Below are 11,012 nucleotides of genomic sequence, written 5' to 3'. Positions count from 1 at the left end.
AGGTCCCGAGGCTCCTGCAGGCCCTGAGGCTCCTACAGGCCCTGAGGCTCCTGCAGGTCCCAAGGTTCCTGCAGGTCCCGAGGCTCCTGCAGGCCCTGAGGCTCGTGGGAACATTTCACGCGTCCTGCCTCAGAATGAACTGCGGACTGCAGAGGCTCACTTCCCATTTCAACCTGTCTATTTGTGGCCGTCGCCACGCCCTCCCACTGGCCAGGTACAGAGAAAAAAAAAAGAAGAAAAAAGCTGAAGCAGTGTCTCAGGCTCAGAGGCTCAGAGTCAGTGCTGCACTTTGAACCAACAGGTCCTGAAGGAAGGAGCTGCCCAGGTGGAGCCCTCTCACATCCAGACGTCACTCCTGAAGATGCTCTGCGCCTCGGTGGAGCTGTGACGACCCGACCTGCGCCTTTTTTATTTTTTATTTTTCAAAGCTTTTTGTTTTTTTTCCTCTGACAGCGGAGGGGTTTAGACTTTGGGACCATGGATTGCTGCTGTGTGTCGGCGGAGGACAGAGAAACCAAGAAGATCAGCAACGCCATCGAGGAGCAGCTGCGCAGAGACAAGAAGGACTCCCGCCGGGAGCTGAAGCTGCTGCTGCTGGGTGAGCATCTCTGCAGGAAACCAGCCTGAACGAGGGGGGGTCAGTCTGGGGCTCAAATATCAGAGTAAAAAAAAGTACTTCCAAGTGTCAGTGACAACAACCCTGCAAGAGTTTGGGCTTTTATATTTACTTCAAAATAATCCTTTTTTGTGCGTTTACGCACAAAAATGCTCTAAAAACGGTCATTTGAAGCATTCACGTGATGAATTTATTGTCATTTAGCTTGAAAGGAAATACCCAAAGTGTGTTTATTGCTGTCAGTGAATTATAAACACTTGAAATGTGCCATTACCTCACTGTTTCCTGACCACACCTGGACACGCAGGTTTCGGAGGTGGGACTGGATCACAAAGCCACTAAATCTAAAGCTGTTTTAATAATAATAATATTAATAATAATAATAATAATAATAATAATAATAATAATAATAAATATGATATGGTAACCTAATAAAACCTCCTAACGTTTTATAGGCCAATGAAAATAAACGGCAGTCAAATCTGTTTTTTTTTTTTTTATTTTAAAAAGGGTTTTGACTGACTCATAGATGTAACTCTGTATAAATTGTTGTTTTTTGTGTATTTTTAAGTGTGCTGCTCCTAAACATTGGAGTCCTATCTAACTGTTCCCTTTTGGCTGCTTCCTGGCCGGGTGCGTTTCGCTACAGCTGCGCCAAAAGTTGTGCCATCGGGTTTTTACGCACCGCGGCCGGTTTAATGAATGGATTTCCTTTTTTCTTTTCTTTCCTAACAGTCACACTAGGAAGGCCAAACGGTTTAAAAATATCTTTCAACTACTTGGTAACCAAAGGGGCCAAACAACAATGTGTTCATCCACCTAAAGGTTTAGAAAAACTCGGCGCGTTTTGGCACAGTCCTCATTTAACCGGATATTTCCCTTAAATAATGAAGGAAAATTTGTTTGCAATTGCATGTTTATAATATAAATCACCTAGCCATCACAGAAACGTTTATAATAAGATTATTTATTCATTTATTTGGTCATGTGTGCAGTGGCTCAGTGACGCGCAGTTCTCTCTCCTCAGTGCGCATGTCTTCGCACAGAATGAACGTTTGCTGCACAGGAAACTGTGGCACCACTCTGATCCAAAGAGCATCTGTCCGGGTCGCCTGGCTCAGGGCGCATTTTACTGCAGTAGTGTGGGAGCGCTCCGTGGTGTGTTTGAAAGCCATAACTAGCTGCTGCGGACGCGCCTCATGCAAACATCATGCAAATCCGTCCCGGCGCAAGGACATGAGCGACAGGTTTGTGCGCCACTGTTCTCTTAGAAGGAGTTAGGCACTCAGAATAACTGCCAACGAGACCAAGATTTGCTCTGAATGCAGTTGGAGGTGGTTTGGATGATCCCAGGGATGAATAAGGGTCTGACAGGGCTCCTAAAGCCACAGGGTCTCCTTGTTCAGGATAACAAGGAGGCTGTAGAAACTGCTGGCAGTCAGAGGATGAAGTTGTTAAACAGGCTGAGGGATGAGCAGGAACAGGTGTAACAACTCTAGAAATAAACAAAACAAAAAAAAAGCCCAGAGGATACAGTTTAGATCAGATCTTTAGATTAAAAACTGATCAAACTGTTCAATTTCAACAATAAAAAACACATAATTTTCACAGCCAAAGCTCAAAGGCCACTTAAATTCAACACTGACCGGTCTTTATCATCTTTATCCTGTGTTTCGAACTTACAAAACTCTTTAAAGAACTGAACGTGAGCCAGTTAGGACTTAGATAACAGGTCTAAAGTGACCACAGATGCGGTGTAATCTGTAATCTTCAGCATGTTGGTACTTTGATGAAGTGGTCAGAATGACTCAGAGCTCTCAGAGGATTTCATTAAGATGGCCACAGTCTCGTTCAGCCGGGTCCTCAGAGAGCAGAATTAAAGAAAAAACAACACAGTCAGGTTCGGCCTCCTCTCTGTAGCCTTACACCTGATAAAGGACAATAAGTTATGTCAGGTTCATCTCCTTTCTGACCTAAAACTGGTGACAATGTGACAAAGGTAAGAGTAAAGCGTGTCCAACATGAGTAAATGCTCACCAGTCGTGTAGGAAAGTGCTTTTTAACACACAGAGCAGTTCAGCATGCTGATGTATAAGATAATATCAAATTTAAAATGAAAACTTATAGAATTTACAAAAAAAGAGCAGTTTCATTCATTATCAAATAAACAAAAAAGGTGATTTTAAAAAAAGGGAAATCAAAACAAGATTATTTCTTTATGTTCCACCAACATTAAAATCATCACAGTGAGTATAAAAGAATACAGCAAACAGCAAAAATGTTCACATAGAAGTAAAAATATGAAACTCAACCAATGTGTGAACAGAAACACGCTCGTGTTTTTTTTTAACTTATGTAAAAGGTGCTTAAACTCTAATGAGTCGATACCCAGACGCTGCTGGCTTGAGTTACAGAAAACACAACCGATATTCTGTCCGATGAATGTAAATCATATTTCAGGGGATGTTTGTGTGCGGAGCGTGACACGGTTCGAACTTTAGGAAATCAGATTATTGCAGTGACTTCTTTTGCATCTCGTATTTGCCTGCCAAGTCCCACCTGACGGGCAGGTTTCATTTGCAGTCGGTGGTAATAGTAGTAGTTGTTATCTCTGTGCTGGTAACACCATGTCCATTCACGCTCCGGTGTTGAGGAAGTGTGTGTGTGTGCAGGTGTGAGGTTGTGTCTGTGGTCAGATGTGTGTGAATGTCTTATCGCCTACAAAGAAGCTGTTCTCACCGAAAAGCACACAGATGTGCACAAAGATGCAAGCAGAGGCAAACAAACCCGATGGATTTCTTACAGCTTTTTAGACATATATTAGGAAAAAATAAAAGTGTGAAATCAGTGGAGTGTTTAGGAGTTTATTCTTTTATTCTTCTATTTTTATTTGTTTATAAAACTGTTCCAACATGGAGCTAATCAGGGTTTTAGTTTTTCCCCTCTTTGTCCTTTCTTAAAAACGTCAGGATTGCTCATTTTTACGTGTTATACGTGTTTTCTTTGCACAGAAACCTGTGCAGCCAGAAAAAGCCTCAAGCGGAGGAGTTTCAGTATCTGGGAGTAGGATGGGCCTTGTTCGCAGTAATGAGGCCGTTGCTCCGGTCTGTTGTGGCAAAGGAGGCGAGCTGAAAGGCAAAGTTCTCAATTCAGTGTTTCATCTACACTCCAGCTCTCGAGCTGAGGTCAGAAGGTGTGGGACTGAAAGAACGAGATCCTGGAGGTGAGCTTCCTACGTCAGCTGGGCTCAGCCTGAAAAGCTGCTGCACCTTCTCATCAGAGGGAGTCCACTGAGGTGGTTTAGGCATCTGGTTAGGAAGTCTCCTGTGTGGCCATCGCCAAAAAGTTTCTGGTCACTCTCCACCTGGGAGGAGAAACCGAAGAAGACCCTGAACTTACTGGAGGAATTATATCTGAGCTGGGAAGGCCTCAGGATGCCCCAGGAGGAGCTAAATTGTGGGGAAATGGATGGATGGATGGATGGAAATTAGTGCATTTAGAGACAAATCGTATTTGTTGTCAGTGGTACTCAATTGTTTCTGCTTTAAATTTTCTTCTAGAAGGTCCAAAATCCACTGAACTCTACAGTTTCTCTGAATCCTGATGCACTAAAGATTAAATATAAATTCTTTCTTGAATCACTGAACACAGATAATCTTCTGTGGGGATGAACTCCTGACTGACTCAACTTCTCTGAGTTAGTACTTTAGTTGAAATGAATTGACTTAAAAAAACAAATGCTTGGATGAATCCATAAGAAATTAAATTTGATGCAATGTGTTCATCCAAAGTTAAAGAGTGATGCTGCATACAGTTGCAGTAAGTTATTGTTTAGGATTTTATTTATTTTTATGTATTTATTTATTTATTTATTTTCTGTAGGCAGGAATGAACCAGTCCCTAACTGCGGAGAAACAGGAAAAAAAGTCTCAGTTCAGAGTTTGTCTTTAGGTTGTTTTTTTTTTAGTTATCTACTATCCTCATTTCCTCTCCCACAATGGAAAAACATGTTGGAGTTATTATTTATTTAAGTTTCCGATCCTCTTCTCTGTTTTTTTCCACTTTTGTGACGAGAGGATTGTTCCCAGTGCAGGGAGCGGTGGGGGTACCTCTCTGTCGTGTGTTAATCGATCCCGGTGCTTGTATGGAGGTCTCAGTTTGGATTTTCCAGAGGTCGGCTGTAGAAATCCTCCCACCGTTTCTGCCTTTGTCTCAAAGAAGACAGAAGAGGATGTCTTTAGCTCCAACACGAGGCAACGTGGATCCTGAAAAGCAGTGGATACCAAAAGTTGCTTATTTGGTTAAGTCAACATGATCTCTTCTGAACTTCTACGACATTTATGTTAGAGCAACAATTCTATAGTTGCAAAGGGCAAATGTTGGTTTTATTATTTTTTAAAGAACCAGAACAAGGAAGGGTGTAAGCTCCTGAATTGGACCAGGATTGAAGAGGTACTGTTGAACCCTGCAGGTTTTCAGGAGCCCTGCAGCCTTGTTTCCATTTAGCCCCTCTCTCCTTTTAGATGCTGGAGACAAACAGTTTGGGGCGAGGAGGCAAAGAGGGTTTCATCAAGCCGGGCCTCAGGCACCTTCTTCCCGCTTCAGTGTTGAAAGAAATGACAGAGGAGGACACTGATCCACAGCTGATGCGCCTTTGAGCTGACAACACAGGTAGTCACAGAGCAGAGTTGGTGAGTAGGCATGAAGGTCCACTGTCGGTGCACTGATTCCTACCTGACTTCTATAAGCTTACATCCTTATGAGACTGTGTGAACAACTTTTCAGACATATCGCAGAATGATATTGTGGAAGAGGCTGTTTTCTGATGCTGAGATGAGGCTGGAGACACAGGGAAACTCTGAGTCTCTGCCTGGGTGAAGGGGGGAAGGAGTGCTCTTTTGATTAGTTCTGGTCGGAAAAAAAACCTGTTCACCTCATTGGCTGTGTCCGAGTTGCCACCAATCTGATTCTGCTTCACCTCTGAAGCTTGTAATCTGTGTTTTTAATCCCATAATATCAACCGAAATGTTTATCTTTTAGTTTGAATTCAGCTCTCTTCCTAAACAAGTTCCAGCCTCGAAGCTTGAAGACTTTCTTCAAGTTCAACAGTTCCTTGAGCTTATCGTTGACCCTGATTTGTTATTTTTTTTAATGTGGTTGTACTCACCTGTTGAATTACTAGATTATATTACAATTATTAAATCATAGTCTGTACAATTAGAGTGAGAACAAAACTCGTCAAAGAAAAATAAAGCCCTGTGAAGCTGCAGGATCATAAATTTGCCTCCACAATTCATCTGCCTTTTCTTGCCCCACCTCATCTCCAAGAAACTTGACTTGTAAACAAGGAACATTCAAATGCCGACAATTTGGCTAAACTTTGCTTGCTAAGATGCAAAGGCTGGAGCTTTCCTGATGCCATGCAAAACAAGCGGGACACTTGAATTCGGCTGAGATCACTGAGACTGACCCCAGCTGAGAGGAAGCATGCCATCACTTCCATGCACCGAGGCGGGATGCACAGTGCATTTTATTAACAAGCAGATTTGGCATCATTCAGAAATTGTATCTCAGAGTGAAACTTAATGAGAGGAAGATAAATGTTTAATAGCAGAGAGAGAGAGAGTTTAGGTATTTAGAATTTAGTTTCATGAAGTCAGCAGAATTGTCGTCTAGTGTTTGAGATTTCAGGGCTGATACGTGTCAGTGTGTGAGCTCCGTAACCTCCAAAAACCCCTCTGACGTGTAACAGAGCCCACAAACAGCAAGGATAAAAACTAAATGCAGACGAGATGAACGGAGAAAGAAACAGTTTTAGTTTTACTCACTGCAGCTCCAGTTCCAGCCTGAGCTTCTTTTAGGTGTTTTAGATGTTGGGTCAAAACCTTCTATTATGATCCTATTTAACTTAAGTCACTTAACATGAGTGCAATGGTCAGCTTACGAAACCCAAAACTATCTTCCGACAGAAGATAAATGACTGGATCCAGGTTGATTTATAAAGATCTGAACAGAGCTCAGCTTAAAGATGCCACTAATTTCCTTTGTGTACCCACACATTACGAAACAGGTGAAATTTTGGCAGTCAAATCTGCATTCAAATCGTTCAGTTTGCCTGTGCATTCCTGCATAGACAAGTCAGCAGTCAAGCGTCATTATCTTGGTTGACTTTTTTTTGTTTGTTTGTTTGTATTTACACGTCCTGGCACTTGGCAACCTGTGCAGAAACGAACAAACGGGGCTTTTTATAAATCTGTATGAAAACTGTTTGTACGGCCCTGCACTTCTGTAGAAGTTTGAAGTTGTAATTTCATTCATTATTTACAATCTTGACAATTTTATACTTTCAGTTACAAGAAAATACTGCAACTTTATTTGCCTCAATGTAAACCTGACAGATGAGGTCATTTCTTCTGTTTAAGATAAAGATTTTGCACAAAAAGTACAAAGATTTAAAGCTCTACACATGGTCAGATAATTACCAACGTGTCTTAAGTTTGTGAACTTTTCAGTAAGTTTTGAAAAGATATTAATCATTGACTTTTGCACTAAAGAGTGAATTTTACCCCATTTAAACATCTAAAATTACAGCTTCTGAACCATAAAATAAGTCACAGACCCTCATGACCCATTTTGTTACCATTATTTCTTTGAATTGTAAATTTAAATTAATCACATTTGAATAATTTACACTGACTTATTGTGACGTACTACCAGCTCTTCCTCTTGTAAATAAATTGTCAACTGTGTCAATCAACCAATTTATCTTAAATAACAAGGTTTGTGTGTGGGTCGAATAGAAAATAAATGTTAATTAGGTTTAATTTATGACAGTATAAAAAAATATTTTGCAAATGGAAATTGTAGATTGCATTGTTTATCCTACAGCCACAAGCTTACATCTAAAGTATGATAACTGAAAAAATATTTAACAGTAAAATACTGGTAGCTGCATTTTATTGTAGTTTTACGTTGAAATCCTGCACAGTGAGAGGATGTCTGCCTCCTCATGCAGCCACCACTGCTCTCCTGATTTAAATACAATAAAACACCAACGTTTGTTGCATCTTCACAGGCACTGGTGAGAGTGGAAAGAGCACCTTCATCAAACAGATGAGGATCATCCATGGAGGAGGCTACACAGATGAAGACAAGAGGAGTTACGCTAAGCTGGTCTTCCAGAACATCTACACATCGATGCAGACCATGGTCAGAGCCATGGTGGCGCTAAACATATCTTTCGCTGATCCTGCGAACCAGGTACTAAATCGAATGACGTTTGCTCCAGTTCAGATACCTTATTGAGTTATTTGGATCAAGAAAGATAGAAAACCCATATGAGGTGTGGACGAGTGTTTGAAACAGCTACAAACATCAGTTTAAGCCTGCTCTGTGATGGGGATTCATCTTTATGTGTGTGTGTAAACAGAGCTGTGCCGACTCAGTCCTGGAGGTGGAGGTGGACAAAGTGGAGGAGTTGGATCCAAACCTTGCGGTGGCCATCAGGAGTCTGTGGAACGACGGCGGAATCCAGGAGTGCTACGACCGACGCAGGGAGTACCAGCTGTCCGACTCCACCAAATAGTGAGAACGGAGAAACGCAGTGATCACGTTCAAGAAATCTGTTTTTAAACGCTCTGCTGACTCCACACATCAAACACAAGTCTGCTTCCATCTATGCTGGCAAATCTTGTTTTTACTAACTGAACACACCATAGCTGTACTCATTCAATTCAACATATCTCTCACTTTATGGTTTGCATTTTAATTTCTTGTTTTAGAATTGGCTTTTCAGTGAAAGATGTGTAATCAGTACCTTTGTCAGAGTTCACTATGAGGTTTAGAATCAGTCTTTTTCTGTAAATATTTCAGCTATCTTACCGACCTGGATCGAATTGCTCAGCCTTCCTATCTACCGGACCTTCAGGACATCCTCAGAGTTCGAGTGCCAACCACAGGGATCATCGAGTACCCTTTCGACATGGAAAATGTCATTTTCAGGTGAGATAAGCAACAACGACAACAAAAAAACACACTGATGGCTCTAATATGTCATACCGCAGCAGCAGACAACTGTTTCCTCTTTGGGGGCTGTTTTGTTGGCAGGATGGTGGACGTGGGGGGTCAGAGGTCAGAGAGGAGGAAGTGGATCCACTGTTTTGAGAACGTCACCTCCATCATCTTCCTGGTGGCGCTCAGCGAGTACGATCAGGTCCTGGCCGAGTGTGACAACGAGGTGAGAGTCCAGTTCCGATAAGTTTAAAAGAACCGCTGTGGGTTTCTCACCGTTCTGCAAATCTGTCCTAGAACCGAATGGAGGAGAGCAAGGCCCTTTTTAAAACCATCATCACCTACCCCTGGTTCGAGAAGTCCTCCGTCATACTGTTTCTCAACAAGACCGACATCCTGAAGGAGAAGATTGTGTACTCTCACATAGCCACGTACTTCCCCGAATTCACAGGTTAGATCGTCTTCAGTCGATGTGTGAGCTGCACATTTTAAATCATTTCATCTTATAAGAGGGTTACAGCTAAAATCGTTTGTCCAGATCTGTGAAACTGAGCTTGCATTTTAGCCAAGAATGATTAATAATGCAGGGGGCCAAAGTGAAACTGCGGGGAAAGGCTTTCTCTTAGAAGACAAGTGAAATCATTTCAACTCCTAATTGCAGGACCTCAGCAGGATCCAGGCGCAGCTCAAGAGTTCATCCTCCGAATGTACCAAGAACAAAACCCTAACAAGGACAAGAAGCTGTACTCCCACTTCACCTGCGCCACGGACACCGAAAACATCCGCTTCGTCTTTGTGGCCGTGAAGGACACCATCCTCACAGCCAACCTGAAGGACTTCAACTTGGTGTAAAACAAAAAACAGAAAAGGGAGGTTTAAAAGAGAAGGGAATACCACACAACTGTCGCAAATGCTTGACAAAAAGGAAGAAAGAAAAAAATACTTTAGGATCAAATATTTTCATTTCAAACAGCTGAGCTCTGATTTTAGCCAAACAGTCATAGAGATGAGAACAGATTGTGTAGGCTACAGGGTCTAGAATGTAACTTTTTAAAGATGCGGTTACTTTTATGGTCTTTTCTTGCAGGCGAACGTGTTGGAAATTAGAGTTGCACCGATCAGAGTTTTCAGGGCCAGTGCCGATAGCCGACTTTTGCAAAGGTTTGACCTTACAGACCTGAGTTTACTAGAAGTGAAACACCAGCTTAATGAGCCTTCGCTCTGTTACTGGAATACTGACAATAAAATGCTTCAGGGTTCTGGGCAAGAGTATTTATACGGAAAAAAAACAAACAAAATGCGACCAATTTCCTTTGTAAATCAGATTATAGATTTCCTGGACGACAGAGAATCGACACCAGCGGATTACAGTAAAAGATAAACTGACATAAAGTTAAACATTACCTGTTTGGAGTCTAAATTTTTTCCAGAGGTGCTGTTGCTCGTGGACGTTAGCTGCTCAGCTGTGGTGCCTTTAAGAACCAGAAAAATTAAAATAAAATGTGCCTTTAAGCTGAACACCAGCCAATTCTGATCCCAAGCGGAGGAATCGGTGCCTCCCGCCTGTAAATGACTCTCTGCAGAATAGTGAGTGTAAAATAGTAACAAATGATTCTTTGTGTGAATTACTTTATTTGAAAATACTGTAAAAGTTGATCTGAGTGCTTCTACGTATAGAAAATGTACCAACCGCTTCAGCCTGTGTAACACTGAAGTGCCTAATTTATGCAGCAACATCTCATTTCTCTTGTTTAGATGTACATAATCTGTAGGAAACTGGAACTGTTTAAATTAAAACGTTACTTGTTGGTCTTGTCATAAACAGTTATTTAATAAAAACGGGGAACGCGGTTCCCTCAACGTGTTCCTGCCGCAGCAGATGAATAAAGACGCTACTGGAATCTGAAGCATATTTTATTTGTTGGAAAACAACATGGAAAAAAAAAGCCACAGCAGTAAACGGTTTGCTTCCCCCCCCCAAAAAAATAAATTAAATAAAAAGAGGAAGCGATAGAAATATTGAATCATTTTAAACTCTGACACACCAGAAACCAAAGACACAAACATTTACACAAACAGAAGCCGATAATAATTAAGAATTTGTCTTTTCTCTGCATAATTCATTGTCTGCTTTGCATATGTGTGGTATAAAAACACAACAAGTCAGTCTGCATCACCTAGATTAATGTGAGGATGGGTAGAAACCCAAATATTAAATATACAGAAGACTGATACATGGAGGTACAGTATAAAAATAGCATGCATCTAAATCTCAAACTGAACAGTCTTTATTTTGAAAATAAAATATGGAGGTAAAAAAAATAAGAATGAGGAGATAATAATATTAAACATATTTTTATTAGCGTTTGTTTCCCTTTTATATATT

General features: G+C 41.3%; 1 protein-coding gene across 1 annotated transcript; it reads left to right on the top strand.

Moving 5' to 3' along the window:
* The first annotated feature begins 275 nt into the window (after positions 1-275).
* On the top strand, positions 276-10,527 carry LOC108234416 (guanine nucleotide-binding protein subunit alpha-14). Its single transcript, XM_017413604.3, has 7 exons — positions 276-598; positions 7,692-7,876; positions 8,046-8,200; positions 8,489-8,617; positions 8,723-8,852; positions 8,924-9,077; positions 9,288-10,527. The coding sequence occupies exons 1-7, from the start codon at positions 478-480 to the stop codon at positions 9,476-9,478; spliced, it is 1,065 nt and encodes a 354-aa protein (XP_017269093.1). The 5' UTR covers positions 276-477; the 3' UTR covers positions 9,479-10,527.
* Positions 10,528-11,012: the final 485 nt, after the last annotated feature.

This window comes from Kryptolebias marmoratus, linkage group LG1 (assembly GCF_001649575.2).
Source record: "Kryptolebias marmoratus isolate JLee-2015 linkage group LG1, ASM164957v2, whole genome shotgun sequence".
In the NCBI taxonomy this organism is placed as follows: Eukaryota; Metazoa; Chordata; class Actinopteri; order Cyprinodontiformes; family Rivulidae; genus Kryptolebias; species Kryptolebias marmoratus.
The sequence above is the reverse complement of the archived record's forward strand: the minus strand, read 5'-3'. Positions and strand labels throughout refer to the sequence as shown.